Consider the following 23,905-nt stretch of genomic DNA (forward strand, 5'->3'; position numbering starts at 1 on the left):
GCCGGGGGAAATGGCAGAATGAGAAGCAGAAAGCGCGGAAAATGGGGCCTTCACAGATCAACAGCTTTTTGGGAAAAAAAGTTGTGCTTTTTGCATGCAGTCCACTGTAATTATAATTAAGAGTTCAGAAATGTTCTGGGTGTGCTCGCATGCCGGCTTACCTGCTGCTCTGGCGAAGGCTGTACTGCTGAAAAGGGCAGATGGCACGGGTCCCAGCAGTTCTATACTGCTTGCGAGACCGGTAAACAGCTGCTCTGCTCAGCACTAGCACCCTCCGCACTCGTTCGTGACTCTCACTGTGATCGCGGTGCCCATGAGGGAAAGGCAGGGGGTCCATAGACGCCTGGTCACGAGGTACAGGAAGGAGAGGCACGTCATCCTCGTCAGCACGGCCCGCCCCGCCCCAGCTACGCTCGGAGCCAATCAGAGCAGCTGGTTTGGAGAGGGCGGGCAACAGAGCCTGCAAACAGCCTAAAAAATTCAAATAACACTAAAGGGCTACTAAATTCTGCCGCAAACATCACGAGCTACTCACAGGGTCTCGGCGAGCTACCGGTAGCTCGCGATCGACCGGTTGGAGACCGGGGGTCTTAACATTCTGAGTTCAGGCATATCAAACTTTATTTTCCAATCTTGTTCCCATGGGCAGTAATACTTATAAGATGCTATGAGTAAACTCCCTATTCTATCCTTTGGGACAGAAAGCCTTACAATAGTGAAAAACGAAATTGGCAGTATTTCACTATCAGGATATATGCCACACACATCAGGGTAGGACCTACCTTTCACATACACAGCACTCTGCCCACAGGGGTACCTTGGGCCTACCTAAGGGGAGACTCGCTTGTAAGAAAAGGGAAGGTTAGGGCCTGGCAAGTGAGTGCACTTACCAGGTCGACATGCCAGTACTAGACTGTGCACAGGCACTGCAATGGCAGGCATAAGACCTTGTTGCAAGGCTGCTTGTGTAAGTGGCACAATCAGTGCTGCAAGCCTACAAGCAGCATTGATTTACAGGTCCTGGGCACACACAGTGCACGGTACTAGGGACTGACTAGTAAATCAAATATGCCAATCATTGAATCACCAATCGATAACAACAATTTACAAAGAGAGCATTTGCACTTTGGCAATGAACAGCAGTGGCAAAGTGCCCAAAGCATCTAGACCCGCAAAACGAAATCCATCACACTGTAAAAATACAGGAGGCAAAGGCAAACATACAGCGGAAACCCACACCAATGATGCCAGGTCTAACAATTACCCTTTAACTCAGTGCCTATGACTGTACTTGTAATTAGCCTTACAATGGCGTGCACACAACGATTATTGTTTTTAGTTCCTGGTCTATTGATCTAAGCGAACAGGTGTGTGTCTTTAGTTTATCGTTATTCAGAACAATTGGTTCCATAATACCATTGAACGTTTCTTTCAAAAGGAACAAAACGTTCAGCATTGATGCTATTCTCCAAATTGAGCAATGAGATGGTTTCTTGACCCAGACTTTGTCCTAGTCCTTGTCTTTGCACTTGGTCTTAAAGCGACCCGCCTTGCCCTTTCGGACCCCTGAGACCCTCAAGCTCCCCCTTCTGTTCATTGCTGAGCCCTCCATTCCCTGTTTAATATGCATGACTCCATCCATTCAGTGCACTCGGTATCTCTTTGTACCCTCCTAACAAGGAGAGACTAGACAAACAGGATTGCCTGGTCTACATTGTGAGTAATGAAGAAGATAGCCTGGGCTGTAAATTGCACATAGACAGGTCTAGAGGCATGGGAGGCACAAAACAATTGGACAGGAGGAGGAAGAGGATAAAACTGTATTATTGGCATTATCCTGAAACGTATCTTGAACAACAGGTGGACAGCTTTTGGAAGGAAATTCATCTCAGCTTCTCCTTCACCCTGTTATACTTCTGCACATGCCCCTTACAAGGGTGACAAGCTTGTTACACAAGTCTACATAGCTTATCACAGTTTAACAAGGCTGGGCCCAATGAATATTGCCGACAATCAGCCTTCTTTTCTGCTCAGATATTTACCTACCCCACGGGCTGCACAAATACATCAAACAAATAAAATAAACACTACATGGTCATCCAATTCCTTCATCTCCTTTGGATTGTGCTCGCTGATGCCGCAGACACTGGCCTGCTGCCGTACATCACTCCAGCAGAGCCACACGTTTTTTCTTCTAGCTGACTCTAGTACCCCGGTCTCCAACCGGTCGATCGCGAGCTACCGGTAGCTCGCCGAGACCCTGTGAGTAGCTCGTGATGCTTGCGGCAGAATTTAGTAGCCCTTTAGTGTTATTTGAATTTTTTAGGCTGTTTGCAGGCTCTGTTGCCCGCCCTCTCCAAACCAGCTGCTCTGATTGGCTCCGAGCGTAGCTGGGGCGGGGCGGGCCATGCTGACGAGGATGACGTGCCTCTCCTTCCTGTACCTCGTGACCAGGCGTCTATGGACCCCCTGCCTTTCCCTCATGGGCACCGCGATCACAGTGAGAGTCACGAACGAGTGCGGAGGGTGCTAGTGCTGAGCAGAGCAGCTGTTTACCGGTCTCGCAAGCAGTATAGAACTGCTGGGACCCGTGCCATCTGCCCTTTTCAGCAGTACAGCCTTCGCCAGAGCAGCAGGTAAGCCGGCATGCGAGCACACCCAGAACATTTCTGAACTCTTAATTATAATTACAGTGGACTGCATGCAAAAAGCACAACTTTTTTTCCCAAAAAGCTGTTGATCTGTGAAGGCCCCATTTTCCGCGCTTTCTGCTTCTCATTCTGCCATTTCCCCCGGCTTCCCCTCCCCTCTATCTCCCAGGGGATGGTAGTTATTTAGCCCACTACTCCGGTTATCGTTATCTCGTGAGCCTGGCTGTAGAGTAAACTGTTAACAGGATGAGAGAAGAAAAAAAAACCTGTGATGCACCCTTAACAGCTAAAGGTGAATCTATGTCACTATATGTTTGTTTTTCTGTGCCACTTGTCAACTGTATGTACATAATATTCACTCCCTTCACTTCATTACCACTGGGCGATTGTATTCCCCATTATGAACATTGGAGTGATAAGTGTTTATTCTGCGAGCATGCTGGTGCGAAGTAGTCAGAAGCACTGGCTAATGACGTGCACATTATCGATTTCCACTCTGTATGTTATAGCAGACTGCACCTAATAGTGGATTTGTAATGAGATGGCTATCTGGCACTTTGTGTATTTTAGTCAACTGCCAAATGAAATGAGGCATGCGCTATCTGATTTGTGTGACTTTGTAGCTGGGTGCCGTTATGCAGTACTTCCTTCAGTATCGCTCATGCTGGGTGTTAAGTCTGTTGTTCACATATCTAATTGTAACCTTTCTGTAGGTTTAATTTGATTTTACTGTGTGTGTGTGTGTGTGTGTATATATATATATAATATATATATATATATATATATATATATATATATATATATATATAGATATACTAATATTGTGCTCATAAAGAAAGTATGATATTTTGCCTGAAGTACACCAGTAAATGTATGTAGTTTATTTTCTCTTATGATGACGTGGGACTTATAAGTCGCCCGTACTCCAATCATGGTTATATATTTTGACAAAGACGGCCTTGGTAGAAATGCATCCAGCTACAGTTACTAGGCATGAACCTGTAAAATATCTTCTTAATGAACTGCCTTCACTTTACCGACCCCCGACCCCCGACCTCCCTCGGCCATCAACCCTTCCTTCATAGAACAGGCCTGATTTACAATGCACATTGTAGAAAGGATTGCTTTCAAACGGACATGTTAGGCCAGGAGAAATGAATGGTGTTGCTAAATTCGATAAAACGGCAAATAATAAGAATACCAGCTTGGAGTAAAATTTTGTCCTGGGTTACAATTAACACACCAAAAAATGTAAGTGAATTACAAAAGTTAACTTAACAGATCAGGGAGCGTGTGTGGGGAGGGGGTAGGAGTGACATCTCACAGTCAGCTTTGGCAACGCTGAAGTACAAACTCTATTTAGGGTTGGAGCGACTAACACAGTTTGCCTGCCCTTTCCTCTCAGATGCGGGGTGAATTCAGATTAGAGCAGAGCAGATAGGTCCTACAAGTCAAGTATTTGAGTTGATCTGCTCGGAGTGTCTTGTACCACACACTGACAGGGAGGTGGTGGCTGGATCAGCTCGGCTCTCCCTGCAGCAAATGAGCAACATACCGTTTGGGAACATCAGAGGACGAGAATTGTCAGTGTCAGGAAGTGCTTGTCTTATAGTTACTGATTTGAAGGATGGTGGGGCCAACTCGGCGTGACATCTTTTGAGGACAGTAAAGTATAGATGAGTTGGATGCAAACATAAATGGTAAAAGCAAGTACTGAAACATGCTGGTAACAAAAACAGAAAGGACAAGAAGTGAAAAGCTATGAAACAGGCTTTTCACATTTAAGTTTTTACATTTAAATGTGGCAGGTTCGTTGACAGAAGGTGCCGCGAGCAAATGTGCAGCTAGCCTTAATTGCATTTCCTATTTTCTGTGCAGATGAGATAGTAAACTAACATATGACGCATTCCTTTCCCTGCACTGGCACACAAACTGCTGCCTAGTGCCAACACAGGAACCGCGTGCTGTGATGCAAGGGTACCTGCATTGCAGACTGAATTGTTTTTGCGCATGAAGAGGCACCTTCTTGCACAAAAACAATCCTCTAAGAGAGAACTCTTAAGTATTGTGTTCAAACCACAGAATCGCTCTGAAGAAATTAGGTTTAACGTCAATGAAACTGGGTGTGGGAGGTCTCTCGGAAAAATGCGCGAGTTGCTTGGGGTTTAGTAGCTCACAATGATTTTCACTGAACAGAAGTAGCTCTCACTACATAAAAGGTTGGAGACCCCTGCTCTAGTAGATAATATTGAAGACTCCAAAATGTACGTTTAAGAAGTTTTACTGCTTGCCTAACAGAAGGTTCTCCTTACCAGTCACCTCACTTCAGCACGGTGCCCCGATTCAGACACTAAACCCTGCCGCACACCTGAGTCACAGGCTCCTCAGGGGGGCTGGCTCAATAGTGAGGCGTACCTGTATGCATCCACTCACTACAGGAGGGGGGATAAATGGAGAGCCAAAACACGGAGCTCAGACCATCAGCTTTGCAAACTGCAGGCTCTACCTCCGCAAGTTGTCTCAATGGAAACCCCAGCAGGACCAGGAGCCAGACGATAAGGTCAGGTAACTTCACAGTGCTTAAAGACAAGACCTTGGCAAAAGGTCAAACGGGCAAGCAGGCAGGCATGAGCACTGCACGCAGAAAGGGAGGTTCAGGTCGAAGCGTTACACAAGTCAAAATGGGTGAGTGAATAGCTGTGGACTGCAGTATGTTGTAAGTGTTGAATTTGGTGTGTAGGGAGACAATGTGTAGCATCTATGTTTAGGATGAGTTCAGAATACTCTGTGCATGATGATGTATTGTTTCATGGAATGGAAAAAGAATCCATGTGATACTTTTTAGACAAGAGCACTCACCTGGGCAGCCCGGGGAAGAGCTTGGCCTCTGGTATTTAGCAAGTCTTGACTAATAAACGGGTACGTGTGCAGAAGCCTTACATTATATCTCTATACGAATTACAATAAGTGGTAAAAACAGCTGTGGTCAGCAGGACCACACCTAATGGGCATAAGATAATGACATTTGACACATTTTTAAGTCAGTCTATATACAGCTTTATCAGTCTTCAGAGCTCTTGTCCATAAGATAAATCATAGAGAGAGCTCACAAGAATGCATATGATATCTAAACTGCCACTATGAGCAACTTGAATCTAGCAAGCATTTCGTTCTTAGCTCAGTCTTCAGTTAAAAATTAATTACAATATAACAGTAATTTGTTAAGCGTCAGGCAGTTTACCTTCAAAGAGAGAATATGGCCGATCAGGAATTCGACAACCATGTGCTCCATAGTCTAAACACCACTCTGCAAACTGAAGAAAGAAAAACAAAACTGATATATTATGTTACTCTGGATATACACACTTGAATCAGTATTTTCATTAAATCAGCTTTCTGAGACAACCTCTAAGAAAACGTTAAGTACAAATTAAGCGAATCTCTCATTGTTGGCTAAAGGGCTGATTTAATTTTGGAAGGGCGGCCACTTGTCCCTCCAAGGCGACAGAGTAAATGACTCAGTCTCCCTGGTGGAGGGACCGCTGACCAAATTTATAAATGACTGCCAGGCTGATGGTCATTTACAGTGCATTGGTAGGAACTGCCAGAACAATGGTTCCTTTCAATTAATTTTTCTGTTTGGTGCAGAGCTCCGTCAGCAGGACGGAGCCCTATACCAAACAGGTTCCTTTTCTTATTCAGCATCGAGAGACAGCAAACTTCTTGTATTCTTCTTCTCCTTTTCTCTTTTTTCTTGTTATCTTTTTCCCTCATCCCAAATTCTCACCCCTTCCCCTTTCACACCTCCCCCTACCTTCAAGGGGGCAAATGGATAGGGGGACAGCCTAGCACGAATAATCTGTAATGTGGCACCACAAAACTAGCGAGTTTTGGCTGGAAACCCTGTAACGAGAAAACAACGATGACTGTATTTTTTATGTTGTATGTATTGACGTGCAAATATAAAAAAAGACAATAAAAAATTTGTTGATAGTAAAAAAAAGAAAATCTCGTAAGAGGATTTATTTTGGGAAAACAAAATGCAATGCTCTCCTTGCCGTCGGAGTCCTCTCCCATGGCGAGAGGAGCAATTAGCAGTTAACAGCCCCTTACCGCACAGGTTTTCCTGGTAGTGATGAGCGGTGAAAACTGACCTGTAATTGAGCCCATCTAAATTTTGTGGGCAGAATGACAGGTCCCTCTCCGATGGCCCTTATGTCTATCAAAGGCAATTAATCACGGAGGAGATGGAGTAGTCTCTGCCGTCATTAAACCTTAGGTCTGCTTGCAATTACATTTGGTGGGCGAACCACATTCTTAGTGGTAAGGATACTCCGCTGTTAAGGATATTCGGTCACTGTTGCAACATAGTATCCTTATCTCCAATAATTAAATTGTGAACTTACTGCCACAAATAAATGTTACAATCAATAGGGTTAGAAGGTGTGCGGGGGAATTAGTGAATCAGTTATTTCAAGAACACAAGGAAAGAAATGCACGTGTCCAACAGCCTTCCTCCACACTATCATGCTTGCATTCAATTCTATTTAAAGTTAATTATAGATTTTAGAATTTTTCTCCTATATATAATGGGTAGGGAAGCAAATTGGCCAGTGAAGAGATGTTTATGTGCAGGTGGCTTTGTAGTCAATTTATCAAACAATACATTTTTGCAAGAAAGCAAAGTTATACCTGCTTTGTACTATCCTTCTTTGTCACAGTCCTTATAGAATGATGGCAAATCATGCTCAGGACTGCTACATTTTTAAATGTAACAAACATTTTAGCACTTCTCTGTAGTCTTGTACAATAACATATTCACACCAATTTAAAGCACAGAAAACAATTTCATAAGCAAAAATAAACCACGATCATTAAATTAGGTAAAGGAGAACCAGAGGTAGACTTTTTGAGGTTTTAGCAAAAAGCAGCAATCAGAAATCCCTGCTTACGTTCGACCATGATCTAGGCGCAATTTCAGGCCAACCACACTGGAGCGGAGGTCAGATTCACCAAGTGGGTTTTCCGGTTTGTTTTTACCTTCTAGCTTAGTCTAATAAATTAAATTCAAACTTTTCTGGTGGTTTAAGGTTCAAGGCTGTGGCCATCAAAGATGCCTAGAAGTTGGATTTTGGTGCCTAAAGCTCAGAGGTGGCCAAACCAAGATTTCATAGCCACAGAGTTCACTTCACAGATTGGATAGATATGGTGCTTTGCCCTGGATTAAGATTTTACTTTCGGGCATAGACACTTTGTTTATAATTTGTGCCTCTCGAACAACAGTCTTGATACAAATGTGAAGACTAATATTGTACTCACCAACACACAATACTGTTAAGTAAAGAGACATTAAAATACAAAATAAGACCAAATATTCACCTCCTAGATGTTCTCTTCTTTATGATCTTTAATTTTTGCATACATTTTGTCCCTTTGAGCATGAATTGATCTCTTTGCAACTACAATTGAGATACACCAGACAAGAATAGATTCTTTGTAATTTAACACACAATACACCATAATTGGTGATAACGCAAAACATCAGAGTGCCGAGATACAACCTATCCAGCATACCCATCAGGACTTACCACTCTCCTTTCTTTGAGTTTTAATCTGCTTGCAGAGATCAATAAACACGTTAGAGAGACCCTGTTTTCTTTGTTTACAAAGACTACTGTCTTTCTCTGTGATACTGTACTCTTTAAAGGCTAGAAGTAATATCTAGTTATGTGGCAGTCAACGTAAAAAATACAATGACTTGGTTGGTCCTAGGACAAAGTGAACATTTAGATACTATTATTCAACAAGTAGCAAATTAGTGCATATTAAATTTGTCAAAGTCATTAAATGTACTGCAAATTAATGCATTCCTGATTCAAAAGCCGACACGTTTCGAACCCATTCCTGTCACTTTATGGGTTCTCATCAGGGCTCTGTCTCTTTTATTTATCTACAGGATATATGTAAAAAAAAAGAAAAAATTAGATTCTATTTCAGTATTTGGATAGAATTCTTGTCAATCACCGCTCTACTATTCGCGGAATGACGAAACCAGCTCCTCAATCGTTGCTGGTCGTATGCTCTAGTATTCACTTTCTAGATCGTGCATTTCTTTATCTATAATGTAAAGTATCATTATCAGGATTTTTGTTTTCTTTGAGAGCTCGGGAGTTCGTATGCAAAAGCATTGCTACACAGCCTACCTTTTACGATCTTCAATTCATGTACTGGTTTCGCCATTCCGCGAATAGTAGAGAGGTGATTGACAAGAATTCTATCCAAATACTAAAATAGAATCTAATTTTTTCTTTTTTTACATATATCCTGTAGATAAATAAAACAGACAGAGCCCTGATGAGAACCCATAAAGCGACAGGAATGGGTTTGAAACGTGTCGGCTTTTGAATCAGGAATGCATTAATTTGCAGTACATTTAATGACTTTGACGAATTTAATATGCACTAATTTGCTACTTGTTGAATAATAGTATCTAAATGTTCAGTTTGTCCTTTGTTTAGTTAGATATCATTTATGTGAGTCTAATTGTTGATCCAAATGAATATGGTGTTTATATATGTAATGTAATTTATCTGGTGTTTATATATGCAATGTGGAATGTAATTTGCTTTGAAAATTTATGTTGGGATTGTTGAATGTATTTAGGTGTCTTTTTTGTACCTAAACTTTTTTGAATATAATGAAATAAAAAGCAAAAAGGTATTAAGTAAATATACCAAACAGACCATATAGTAATATTGGTTTGTTTTCCTCAATTGGGAGGTGTCAAGTAAGGTGAAGTTGGCAACTTTTTTGTATACATTTAATTGATGGTCCAGCTGACTTCATGGTGAAGGACCTAACTCCTTAGTGTCAGAAGAAATAGAAACTAGGCCACAGTCAAATGTGAGAAGTCACTTCTGATTGTAGCTTTACTTTTTCTTGATACTTTTTCTCTGAATCTTAAAAAAATTTAAATCTCTGGTTCCCTTTAGTTGATTTTTGTGGTTTTGGTGGCATGTTATTACATTTTACTCTATGTTTCTACATTGGAGTGGGATTTGTATTGTGTTGTGGGTTATACTGTTTAACTGTTTTGTTACTCCTCAATGTGTTATACATTTTCTCTAAGTTCAGCTGGTGTGCTCTGTACCATAGCAACTAGGAGCTGATCTCAGGTTTAAATTACTGAAATCTTTCCCTGGACATAACAGGTTTGTAACTTAATAATTTGTGGTGGACAACCATCAAATAATTCATTTTCTTACACATAGTCTGCCCCAAAGCTGAATATTCAAGGCACAGAGGTTGCAACTCTTGTGTTAAGTGCTGAGAGGTACCATATCATTAGCATACCTAGGAGTCAAACGGCATTACAATCTGCCAAAGAGTGGATACCGTGGAAGTCTGTCAAGTTTAGTTTTTGATTGCCCAAGGTAAGATTGACTCCTCCCAATTGTGATGGTGCCGCCCTTCAAGTGAAAGGTGTCAAGGTGTCAGTTATGAGGAAAAAGTCAGATGGGGAAAAAAGGCAATCTTGTAGCTCTTCATTGAAGATGAAGATTAATGCAGAAGTAGATATGGAATGCACCAAACTCTCACTCACATCAGGGCAGAGACACCAGCCAGAACAGGACATTGAATAGAAGATCAAAAGGGAAATTTTAGCTGCAGACGGCAAAAGTGGGTCACAAAAGTGACAAAAAATTAAGGGACCCAATGTATTGAAATGCATCCATCACTTGTTAGTGCCTTCTTTATATATGGTTCAAACAGGAACTAACATCACAGGAAAAGACGCAACTTCATTCTGAATTGGGAAGTTTACACAGTACCCTGGATAGACCAGCATCTTGGAAAAAGCTATGGCCCTTTATTGCTCACATGGCGCGGGCAAGGCACTGCAAAAAGAAGACCAAGTTTGACATCTGTGGCCAAATACCGAACTCCTCAGTCTCACCACTGCTCTTGCCTCCTGATGCTTCTTTCAAGTTTTGGAGCACCCTTCCAGGTGGCTGCCAAGGCAAAAAATGCCAGAGAGGTAAAAGCCATGAAGACACCCAGGTTTGCGCTGAGTGCAGTCTTACAACGCCCTGCTTCCACTGCATGTTTGTCACCTCTGATAAGCTTTCAGGATATATTTTAGTTTCACGGCTGCCACTCTCTGGAACACCCTCCCGTTGGCACTGAGGTGTAGACAAGATTTCATCCCTTTTAAAAAGGATCTCAAGCCCTTTTTGTTCCCCAGAGCAATGTAATGGTAGCATGCCTGCAGGATAGACGCAGTCTCAGCGCCAGGATACCCTTTGGGTGGCAGCCGCGCTTAACAAGTAAATAAATAAATAAATAAAATAAATATGTGTACCATCCCCTTGAGAATCGCCATGGATCACAGCACACCTATAGCAGCAGTGCCAGAGTGCCTCATGTTCTATCCTGCAACACACATCATTGCCTGAACATGTTACATTAGGCGGTGGGGTGTCCTCAGTGAAGAGAGGTTAATCTTTTTAGGCTGTTAGTGCAGTTTTAGGCTGGACAACAGCAGTGTACTCCGGCTGTCTAGTAGTTAAAAACAGTAAAAATTATTGTGTGCAGAGTTAACCTCTTCCATGCTCGTGACGGCCGGGAGCCGTCACGCCTCACTGTGAGCGTGGGCGTGTGCGCAGGACGGCCCCCGCTGTCCGAATCCCCGCCTGCTAATGGAAATTCCGCGCTCACGGAAGGGGTTAAGAACAATATAATTGTGAATGAAATAGTCTATTAAATTCATATTACAACATTAAAATAGCAATGAAACAATATAAAAAGGAAGTGCAAAATAAAATCTGAAAAACATACTAATAAAATAGATAAAGGTAGAAAACAAAACCTGCCCTCCAATTAAAAAAACACAGCAACATGCTTGGAGGACCCCCTAAACCCCAAGCACAAGGTCTGACTATGTACATACACTTTACCAACCATCCACACTAAGCTGGATAGCATTTTGCTTTACTGCACCAAGACAGCACATAGAGGCCCCACTTTAAAGCACTCTACAAATGTTTTTAATATAAAATATTGCAATGTTCGGTCATCAGAACAAATTCAGAAAGAAATGAGCAGTGTTACACAGTGAACACTGGCTGTCAATCTGTGGTGTTTTTTATTAGGTTGCAAAGACATATTGGGGACATGATGCTGAAAGCTACCCTAGGAATACATTCTGCCAATTGTTTACCATTGGCTTTGTGTTTTGTAACTCACATTTGCTTGCGTATTTGCTGGCTTAATTTGTTTTAGGTTGTCCTTCATGTATCAGTCCTTCCCGTGGAGCCTAGCCTGTTTACCACCTCTGTGCATGTATCGCACTTTCTAGGAACTCTTATTTTCTTTTTTGTGAGGCACTCCATGAGAGTACATGTGTTTTCAGTTGTCTCCCTTGTATGCTAGTTCAGGAAGCAGTAAATGTGCTGTATTTCCTTGAAAAAATTTTCTGCCTACTATCTTGACTGATTTTACTTATCTCTGCCACTATCAATTCATCAATCTCTCATATCTATGAGGAACAATGTTATGTCTACAAGCTTGTTTATTTTGGTCAGTGGTTATTACTAATAGCATAACTTAAACAGGAGCTGGAAGTAGGGGAGTGGGGGCTGCTGAAGCACCCCAAAATAACCGGCTTGGAGATCAGAAATAAATGAGCAATAGACAGACCTTTTGGTTTTATCTTTTCAAAATTGCTGTGCATTTAAAGACAACAGACACATGCTGGGCTCTGTCTTTTAAGGGAGCTTGGTCTTTACTTGTCTTTCTCTGACTGCAAAGTGAACGCTTTATGTGACAATCTTGAGGTCACTGGAAATGTTATTTTTTTCTAGCACACAGCAAACATTAAATGCCAGTAAATGAATTCTGCAAATATTTCAGAATATAACAGAATTAGGAGGGCACAAATGAAGCACTTGTATTGTAATTCTGAAGTGTGATGGGAACAATCATTTTAATATGATCAAAACAAATCAATTCACTTGGTGATGCCGAATTCCACACATTATTGTTTGTGTGCTGGTTAGTTTTATCAGTAAAACTGTATGTCTGTGCAAATGTAATGGTGATTTCAATTGAAAATGTATTGTCTGTCATGGCAGTGCGCTACCACACCATGCTTTAGTAATATATTTGCTGCTGTGTGTTTCAAAATGTACATACTACATGCTTACAATTCCCCTGCTGAATACATTGGCTACACATGTGTTTTGTACAACACGTGGACTTTTTACAATACCTATGACTTTAGTGATGTAACATTAAAGGTAGCATCCCACTCTGAAAATTATTCCAGCACCACTGGCCCATTCTTTTTGTGAAATGTCAATTCCTGCATGAACCCTTGTTGGTACACATCTTTTCAATTATCCTGTTTCTACAAAGGTCCTGAAGGAAGAAGGACACTATAATTTAAATAACACAAATATCTGGCATGCAATTGTCAGCTTTTACTTCAGTACTGAGTGTTAAAACACAATTGCTAAAAAAGACTAATCTTCATCAATGAAGCATAAATACACTTGACTTCACTTCTCAACAAAACATTATAACATTTTCATAGGATCAGCAGAAAACTGCAGGAACACCTTCTGAGGATTTTTCACAAGTATCCAGAACTACACAGTAATTTAATCAAAAACAATAAAAGAGTATGTGAGTGAAGACGATCAGGTTAGCTCCTTGCAACATATTCAGGACACAGAAAGTAAAACTAGGTGACCCTCTGAATTACACATGTTGGAGTTCACATTTGGCCCTGGGAGATAAGAACACACACTTAACCCAACGTTAAAGCTCCTGCCCAACGACATAGACAACATTCACAATATTGGACAAGGGTATCTGATGTATGCCCCTTCCTCATATACACCCCTTCCCTGCCATAGACATTCCTCTCACCATATAGCAATAGATGGATGTGTGACAGCAATATGCCAGCCCCAAATAACATGGTGAAGAACCTCCTGAAGACACTTGAGTTGGTTATGATTGTTATTTTTTTTATTTTATTTTTTATTCTTTTTTTTTTTATGTCCTCATTTTCGCCCTTGGTGATCAACTGGTAGCATGTGGAAACGAGCTTACTGTCTCAGGTAAACTGGAAGGAGCTCCGAGGAGAGAGCAACTCTGCTAGCTCCACAGTAAGTAGTACCGTAATCCAACAAAGCCACCTTGAAATAACCATATGGGGCACATGCTGCGTTCATATACCCATCGTGTTGGAATATATTGGGTATAGTCAAACGGAAAAAGAAGAGGATGCCAAGCAGCATAATCATCGGACCTTGGGGAAAAAAAAAACCCCCCAAAAAAAAACCCAAGATCAACCAAAGCTCTTTACCATTTTAGCAAGCTCCAGAAGTTTTTCTTGTTTTGGTTTCCTAATCTTGAAAGGTCCATCTTTGATGTTTGTAGAACTGACCTTTGCCAATCCAGCAAGATTGGAGGTGTGGGATCTTTCCATTTCTTACATATTTCCCTCCTTGCCAACAAAATACAGAAGAAAATTAGATTTTTTGCTGGACCATGGAAATCTGGAGGAATACCAAAAATAACAAGAGCAGGAGATAAAGTTAATGGGGATCCCAAAGAGGTGGATATTGAAGTCAAAACAGAGTTCCAGAATGATATTAGCAGTGGGCACTCCAAGAACATATGTAAGTCCGAGGCCTCTGCCAAACCACATTTGGGGCATAGAACCTGCATATTGTCTGTAAACTTTGACAGGCGTTGAGGCGAATAGTAGGCCCTATGTAATGTGAACAAATGGTTTTGGCGTAGCCAAGATGGTTTTACTATGTTCCACATGATTTTAAAAGATTCTTGCCACATATTCTCAGCACTAATATCCGTCATATGTGTAGACCATAGCGGATCTGGTAATAAGAACTCACCCTCTGCTTCATCTAATAATAAGTTATACCATAATGAGACTTCTTTCTGAAATGGGAGTCTATCCGTTAGTAGTGACACCAATGTGCTATCACCTCCTAACTGAAATCTACCTTTAACAAGGGACCTTGCATTTGCCCAGCCTTGCATTTGAATATATTTAAACCTAGACAACCTGGGCCCCACTTTTGAACTTAAAACCTCCCATGGTAGTAGACTTCCTTCAACAAAGATGTCCCCCCAAATTGCCATGCCTGCCTCGCGTAGTGGTGTTGCAAGGCTATCCAAAAGCCATCTCGGAGAGCCAGGGGAATTCCATAATGGGGCTTTAGCAGAATAGTAGTCTATTTTAATGGTACACCTAAGTTTAGTCCATGTTCTACCTGCATCTCTAAGCACCTTTAGTTTTATTTTCTTAAAAAACTTGGGGTCCCCAAATTTAAACAAAAATTCATGATCTGCCACTTTTTCTCCTCTAAGTAGTAAGTAGTGCAGCAAACGTGTCCACAAGCTAGGTTTATAGGGGATTTTAACAGCATCCTGATATGGGACATTTGAAAAGCCCACCCGTATAGTTGTAAATCCGGAGCAGCCAAACCTCCCTGTAAATGTAAATTGATACTTGTATAGCGCACTACTCACCCGCAAGGGTCTCAAGGCGCTTGTACGAATACCGCTGTGGAACCCGTCCTGGCTTTCCCTGTGAGGCGTCCACTCCTGGGCACCCCCAGGGTGAAGGCCACGCATCCTTAGCGTTGTGGGGGCCGTTGTGGAGATTAAGCAAGCTATTGCCCAGAGTTGCAGAGTGGGACTCCATGATTGGAATAGGCACCGAGGCAAGAATTATCAGGTCCGTGGAATTTTGAGCCCCTGCCGAGGCGGGGAATTGAACCCTGGTCCCGGGCTAGACCTCTGCATCAGGGTCTGCCGCTCTAACCATTGAGCCACACTTCTCCCTTCTCTCTACGACGCGTGATCTTCTTCCAGGAGATTATTGGGTTATGGTTATTCCAAATAAAAGAACGTATATCACTTTGGAGTTTGGCTATCATTTTAGAATAAAAAAAGAGGAATAGTGTTAAATAAAAATGTGATCTTTGGTAAGATCATCATTTTTACTAGGTTAGATCTACCCAACAGAGATAGCGGCAGTGTGGACCATGATCTCATTTGCCTACGACATTCTTTAGAGATAAGCAAAAAGTTTGCTGGAGCTATCTCATCTATGTTTTTATATATGTTCAAACCCAGGTATCGAAGAACTGAACTTATCTGGACTCCCACAACGGGCTCAGGGTCATTCCAGATCATAATGTCTGTCTTGGCTGCATTAACCTCGTAGCCGGATACTGCTCCAAACTCTTTAGCCAACGTAATTAGTGTTGGAAATGCTGATCTTAACTCTGATGTGGAAATAAGAAGGTCATCCGCATATAGAGCGACCTTCCTCTCCCAACCCTCAAACACAAAAGACTTGATATTACTATTGTCTCGAATTTATTGAGCAAAAGGCTCTATATAAAGATCGAATAGGAGGGGGGACAGGGGGCATCCTTGTCGGGTTCCCCGAGTAATATTAAAAGGGTCCGATAGTTCACCATTAACAAGTAAAGATGCTGATGGATTCTTATACAAGAGTTTGATAGTACGTCTAAATTTGTTACCTAAATTAAATTTTTCCAGTACCTCTGATAAGTTGACCCAATTAACTCTATCAAATGCCTTGGTGGCATCCAGGGTCAATACAGCTAGAGGAAGTGATGTCACCGTCACAATATCAATAGCACCTATAAGGTCATATGTCAGTTCATGTAACTGACGCCCCTTTACAAATCCCTTTTGATCTGTATGTAAGATGTTTGTTGCAACTGCCCCCAACCTATTCGCAAGTACAGACGTAAAGATTTTATAGTCTGTATTTAGGATGGAAATTGGTCTATAAGACCCACAGTTTAGCGCTGATTTGCCTGGTTTTAAGATCAATGTAATTGATGCATTATCCCACGATTTAGGTGGGGGCATCTCTTCGAGAAGGATCTTATTGAAGAGCTCAGTCAAAAAAGGAATAATAATTGGAGATAAAGATTTATAGATTTCAGATGGTAATCCATCGGGGCTTGATGCTCTACCCTTTTTACTATTGGCTACAACTTTCTTGACTTCCTCTTGTGAAATCTGAGCGTCAAGTTTATTACTTTGTTCTACTGTCAGAGCGGGGAGAGAAACTTCCGCCAGCCAGTCTTCCACCTGCTTTGACTCTACCTGAATATCTTCTCAATAGATGTTACTAAAAAAGTCACGGAGCGTTCTCCTAATATCCACATCAGTAGAAAGTGTAATGCCGTCAGTCATAATAGAGTTAATGTTATTACGGATTAACTCGGTCTTTGTTTTCCATGCAAGCAATTTACTGGCACCTTCACCATACTCAAAGTGTGCAAGTTTGCTAGCTTCCCATCTCTCTTGGACCCTAGTGTTTAATTTCGAGCTTAATTCTCCTTTCAAGATAGTCATCTTATTCTGCTTTTCCTGTACCATAGGAGAGCTGGCATCGGAGTATCTAGTTATGTCTGCTTGGAGATTAGCTAACTCTGATTCCAATGAGGTCACTGCTTCTCTATAGATTTTATTCTTATATGATATCTTGTTCTTTATCTGACCCCTTAAGAACGCCTTAAGTGCGTCCTATATGACGCCTGGAGAGGCTGATCCCATATTATCATCCAGAAAATACTGGACCTCGATCTTAAGAGCTTCAATGATATTAGATGATGACAATAGTGAAAGGTCAACCGACCAATTACTTGATCGCCTTTTTGGGAATCCTTCCAAGTCTAAAAAAATTGCCGCATGATCTGAAAGATGAAATGGTAAATGCGATACTGATTTAACCTGGTGCACTAAAGACTGACTGTCAGGATAAAATCAATACGAGATTGGTGATGAAACCTATAATTCCGAAAAGTGACTCCTCTTTGTTCTCCAAATATCGTTATATCCTAGCTGCTTCATATTATCTTGCAAGTATGCCCTAGTTTTGGACAACACTTTGGCTCTGTTGGATGGAGATTTATCTATTACAGGATCTAGAACTATATTGAAGTCACCTGCTAGGATAACTGGATCAGGGTACAAATATAGATGTGAAAAAATAACTTTCAATGCCGATGGGTCATCCTGGTTAGGACCATAGTATCCTGCTATAGTTATTGGAGCACCATATATTATGGCTGACACTATTGCCCATCGTCCTCCTGGATCTACGACGTTCGAGAGCAGTCTTGCTTTTATGGATTTCCTAAATAGGATTGCTACACCTCTAGTGTGTGTTGTTTGTGTCGTCGTTATGCAGGCATCAATCCATCTATTCCTCTTAACCAATGTCTGTATTTCTGGATCGGTCAAATGTGTCTCCAGAAGTACCATGATCTGTGCGGTTGAATCTCGAAGATATTGCATGATGTTATTTTTCCTGGGACATGTTCGTAAACCATTGGTATTCCAGGAGAGAATAGATAATTTACTCATAATTGCTCATTAATATAATGATTCCAGTTCTTCACTATTACTGCTCCCCCAAAAAGAAAAAAAGGCTCTGTAGTCAATATGCCCATTTGTAGGAAAGTTATAACTGAGACAATTCTTAACAGTGACCATATTACACAAAAAGCCAAACTACCGCAAAAAAGAGGATTTTTTTTTAATTTTCCCCCCTGCAACCCCCCCCCACCAGTGCACCTGTCTAGCCCCCCTCACCCCCTGGGAAACCCTTGTTTTATCTATCTGGATAAACCAGAAAATAGCACTCTGTTGTGAACTCCCTATCTAGTTATGGTCGGAAAAAACAATAGAAATAGGATAGATAAAGTAGTCACCCCTAAAGAATATGAACTTGAGCGTGAACGTAATTAAATTAAAACTAACCTATGTGCTCTTTACCTAAGCCCATTCCTTATATTTATATGTGTAACGCACCACTTTTGTTATATGTTTTGATAACTAACCTCAACCATTTTTTTTTCTTCAGATTCTCCTTATGTTAGCTTTATGTTATATGTTTATTTATATGTGTATAAACTTTTTTTTTCTTCCTTATCTAATTGAGATTTCTCTAATTACCTGCTGCCCTTTCTCCTTTTTCTCTACCTATAGTGAGCAGAAGCTCATCCGCTGCTTGCACTGATCTTATATTGTGCATAGTATTATTATACATTACTCTCAGTGCAGCAGGGAAAACCAATTGGGCAGTTGCACCATAGCTTGTAAAAGCCTCCAGCCTTTTTCCAAACTCCCATTGTTTGTCGAGTGTGGTTCTAGATAGGTCAGATCTTACTTGAAAGTTGAACCCTTTTGCCGAGACAGTTTTTTGTTTTAAGGCCAGGTTAAGGATAGTTTCTTTAAGGGAGTACGTAAGTAAATTAACCAGAATTTTTCTGGGTTTGGTTCTTTGAGGATTTTTCCTAAAAGGCTCTCTATGTATGCGCTGGATATCTAATGCTAACTCTTCTTCGGATTGATCAAGTCTTAGCGCCTCCTTCAATAGCGCGATAACATACTGTTTGATGTCTGAGCCTTCTTTATCCTCTGGAATATTCAATAGACGAAGGTTATTCCTGCGAGCATTATTCTCAAGCGTCTCCATCCGTTCTGAAAGAATTTAATCTTCTTTTCTAAGAGTGACGATATTGGACTTAGCTTCGTCTAAATGTAGAGACAGGCCTGTCACTCTGTCCTCCAGTGTCTCTGTTCTCATTGTTAGGTCGCTTAATTTTGTATCTAGACTTTCGCAAAAACACCTAATGTCTGCTTGATTAGCTGCTGAGGTTTCAAATCCCTTCTTAATATCCATAGATAGAGAGGTAAACATCTCCTGAAAAGACGCCTGCAAAGTGGTGATAAGTTCTGCGTTTGTAGCTGCAACTCCTTGTGCGGAATCTTGTAGACTTAAACCGGCTAAAGAAGCTAGCGCAAAAGGAGGAGCCAATGGGGGCGCCAAAACCAAAGCCAGAGGTGGCAATTGTCTTGATGAACCAGCATCACCTATCCCTCTCTCTATATCACTGCCATCTTCTACCTCTGCTCCAGGGTTCGTGGACATATCAGAGCCCCCTGTCGCCATCTCTACTGGAGAGTCAGTTTTATCGAGTGAAACCTCGGAACTTATCAGACCCTTAAATTCAATCTTCCCTTCTGGTATCTTTTCTGACCTGTCCGCCAGTAGTACTACTTGTGGTACTACTTTAAAGTAAGACCTTAATGAAGGAGTTATTCTAGATGCTGAGGTAGTGTTCTGACTCTTGGACGCTTTTAAGCCTTTGGCAGATTTGCGCGTGTACGCACGTTTTGCTTTGACCTGCCCGGTTAGATAAGAGGAGGGCTTTTTTATTGTCACTAGAAAAATGATCTATAGTAAAACTGTCGTTTCTCTCAGGTTCCACTATTTTTGTTGCCGGTTCACCATCACAACCTAATCCAGCGACAAAGCTCACTGTAAGCAAACTCGAGATCACACCCAAGGGAGCAATATCATCCTGTGGCCAAGTTATTTTATTATTGCTTTTACTTTTACTTTTACTTAGCCCTCCCTTACTGACCTTGCTGACCTTGTTTTTGCTCTGGTCACTTTTTGTATCATAAGCTGTTTTCTTAGCGGCATCACCACTATTATCATTTCCTTCGCCTTCCCTTTGCTTCTGGAGCAACGATGCCTCCCCTACCTTTAACGTCTTCTCATCAAATACTTCAGGCGCCTCCACCTCTGTAGCTGCAACGATCCCCCGGCGACCGGGAAGCAAACCACAAATTTGGCGCCCTCGTCTAAGTTCCAGGGCGGCCAAGCTCCACACGAGATCGCTTCTCAGCGGAGGAGCACGCCCACAGCATGCGGAGACCAGTTTCTTACTGCAGACCAGGTGAGCCGGCCGAGCCTCCTCCACCACGGCACTCGCATTCACAGAAGAACACGCCCTCTCGAATCCCATCGGGCAGGTAATGAGAAAAACGCTGACTTCCACCGACTTTTGCCGACTTTCACTCGTGGCTTCTTTTCGTTCCGTTTTGTTTAGCTACTGCACAATTAATATACCGGGGTGACGGGGCACCGCAGTTTAGGTTTATTACCTAATAAACCGCATCGAAATCTGACATGACTCGGCACGAATATGTTAAAGCCGGGAGAGCACAAACAGAGCGCTGCAGCGGCTCAAGCGGCAGCCGCCATGTTTCCCCCTCTCTATGATTGTTATTAAATGTTTGTTTTTTCTTTGGATTTTTAAAGGGCCACTACAAAGATTCCCTATATGAACTGGTATAGAGCACATAATCTGATGAGGGGCCTAGTGCAATATCCTGACACACCAACAAATGCTTTTAGTGTCCATTATTATGGAGGGGAATAGACGATAGAGACAAGACAAATATGGAGATCAAACCACTGGGTCTACACAATCCGAGATTGAGGGGGGGGGGAGTAGATCCCCTTGGCCTTGAGACCTGCTTGGCTTGAATGATTTAGGCACTTGATGTCTTGAGACTTGTGCTATTTATCCTTTAAATGTAGGTTGATGGTTAATGAGGGGTAACCCCCCGACTGTCATACTGTCTACGTCCAGTGGAATATATTCCTGTGATGTACAATGACCATATTGTAAAGTATATTATAAAATGGCAATAAAAATGTTTAAGAAAAAAAACAATTCTGTAGCATGTGCATACACATTGCAAACGACAATTAGAAGAATCACCCAGTATGATCCTTTTATCAGCAACACTTATAGTGCAAGTCTTGACAAATCAGTTTTATAGCACTTGCTACCTTAACATAGCCTATTTCTATTCATTCCCGATGTTTACAGATGAGAGACCAAAGGAATAATGGGATTGTCAGGCCTAAGATTCTATTCATTCCAGTTCAATAACCAAGCTTCTTCCTTTGCATGACTGACTCTCTAAAGGTAGTGATATCTAGCAGAGAATAGTGAGGTAGAGGGACAGCAACTCAGATACAGCACTGCACAGTACTATCAAATCGGTGTCTCTTCTAGAGACTAGGGCATAATTTAGAGGGCAGTATGGAATGAAACCCTCTAAATAACTCCACAAGTCAAAGTACATACATGTACATCCACCTTACATTCACCTGTCTCCAGACACCCACCCCTGCTGGCATTAATGCAGCCATTGGGCATACTACAGCCCATACTTTGTGGCCCCTGTGAAAATCTTTGAGAGTACCTATGGTGTCAAACATCCCTGAAAATCACGAGCAAAGCCAATAGGTCGAAGGCAAGACCTATTGGCTTTGCCAATGTTTGTTAAGAGTGGGTTGTGCTGTTGTGCAGAAGTGAGCTAAACAAGTCAAGAAAAAGACACTGAAATAACGTTTTCAAAGAAAAGCAAAACCATCAGGTCACAAAAACATTACCACGAGTTAAGAGGAAAAATAAAAACATTCGTAAAGATTTTGAGTTTTGTGTGATGCCGAATCACCAGTTCCAATTTCTGTAAGTGCAAGTGCAATTACACTTCAAACTCCAATAGAACTTGGGATAACACATCTGAAGAAAAATCACAAAGGAACATACCTAAATTAAACTATGTGAAAATGATTTAAAAATGTCGTATCTTGCACATAGCTATGTATGGTATGGATATCAATAAACCAGGTGCACTCCTGAAATTACTACATTAACCTAATGTCTTACCTTAGAAGTAAAAGTGGTCTAAAGGTTTGATTTTATTTATCACTAGCTGTACCAGGCCACGCATTGCTGTGGCTCAGTCTGGTTAAAGGGAAGAGAAAGAAAAGAGTAAGCGCACGTTTCTAATAATTTTAATTTCACAATGCTTGTGGGTATACAATATGTTTTTGTGACTATTGTCTCTATGCCTCCCTTGTAGTTGTTGCACAGCAAGGAAATCGATAGGGTCTGTTCTGCATTTCCATTAAAAACACGCACGTATTGTACACATGCGTATTCGAATCCAATGTTGTGTATCTATAAACACCCGCTAATGTTGCAAAGGGAACCAACTCCTCCCCCCGCCCTCCACCCACGTCCCGGTCTGCCATCCTGACACCAACTGTCCATCCTAATATATGTTGACTATTGTCTCTATGCGTCCTTTCTTAATGGTGCAAAGTGAACCAACTCCTCCACCCACTTCCCGGTGTGCCATCCTGAGACCAACTGTCCATCCTAATATATGTAGACTATTTTCTCTATGTGTCCCTTGTAGTTGTTGCGCAGCAACCAAATCGATAGGGTCTGTTCGCCCTTTCGATTAAAAACGCGCGTATTGGACACACGCGTATTCGAATCCACCGTTTTGTATATATAAACTTGCGCTTAATCTAATCCAATTTTGTGTCAAAATTTCAAAGCAATCTGTGAACATTCTTCGGAGTTTTAAGATTTTGAACAAACGAACATTGACATTTTTATGTGTCTGTTCGGGCTTTCGATTAAAAACACACGCCTATTCGACACATGTGTATTGGAATCCAACGTTGTGTATATAAAAACATGCACGTATTTGAATCCAACGTTATGTCAAAATTTCAAAGCAATCGGTGCAGTACTTTAGGAGATTTGCGATTTTGAACAAATGAACATTTACATTTTTATTTATATAGATTAGTAAATTATAATTCTAAAATATTTTGTGTTCATGCTGTTATTTAACTATATTAATTGATCAAAGATACACTCATTCCAAATGGATCGGAAGCCATCATCCCACATTTGAGCACTTAATAGTTCACCAAATGATAACATCATGTCATTCTCTGCAAAAACACACTACATCTTGTAGCGCACCACAGTCAAGAATGCTGCACGTCCTTACCTAAAGCCCACCTGCACATACATTTATATTTCGCGCCATCTGCTGCAAGCTTTGCTTAAAGTGGAGATACAGAACCAAAGGCACAGATAATTGTTATAATTCAAATTTTCAAGGTGGGAAATTCTAACTACTGCCCTCCATGTGTGCCCCTGATTTAAATCCGTAAACATAAGAACTTGTTGACCTAACTTGACATTGCAGTAGCACAAATACCGTCAGGTAGAAAATGTTCTCTTGTACAGTCAACAACCATCAGTACAAACGCAGAAAGAACACAACATGCAAAACTATAGAAGAGTAGAACTGCCAGCACCTGGTAAACCCCCACATCTTACCTAACACTACACAAATACAGTTTCTTATCAACACTGTCCTCCCGCAAGGGAGCCTATGACTGCCTACTCTGCTGTTATCTGATGACCTTCACTGTTTTACAAAGGATGCCTTTTTAGTTAGACCAAAAAGTAACCAGTCCTGCCTCA

General features: G+C 41.4%; 1 protein-coding gene across 1 annotated transcript in view; it reads right to left on the reverse strand.

Moving 5' to 3' along the window:
• The window catches only part of LANCL2 (LanC like glutathione S-transferase 2), a 233,402-nt gene that overhangs the window by 7,499 nt on the left and 201,998 nt on the right, over window positions 1-23,905 (reverse strand). Inside the window, exon 9 of the mRNA XM_086941734.1 lies at window positions 5,893-5,965. Coding sequence (XP_086797860.1) covers window positions 5,893-5,965 — 73 coding nt within the window. The remainder of the gene's footprint in view (window positions 1-5,892; window positions 5,966-23,905) is intronic.

The sequence above is a fragment of the Lissotriton vulgaris genome, chromosome 10 (assembly GCF_964263255.1).
Source record: "Lissotriton vulgaris chromosome 10, aLisVul1.2, whole genome shotgun sequence".
In the NCBI taxonomy this organism is placed as follows: Eukaryota; Metazoa; Chordata; class Amphibia; order Caudata; family Salamandridae; genus Lissotriton; species Lissotriton vulgaris.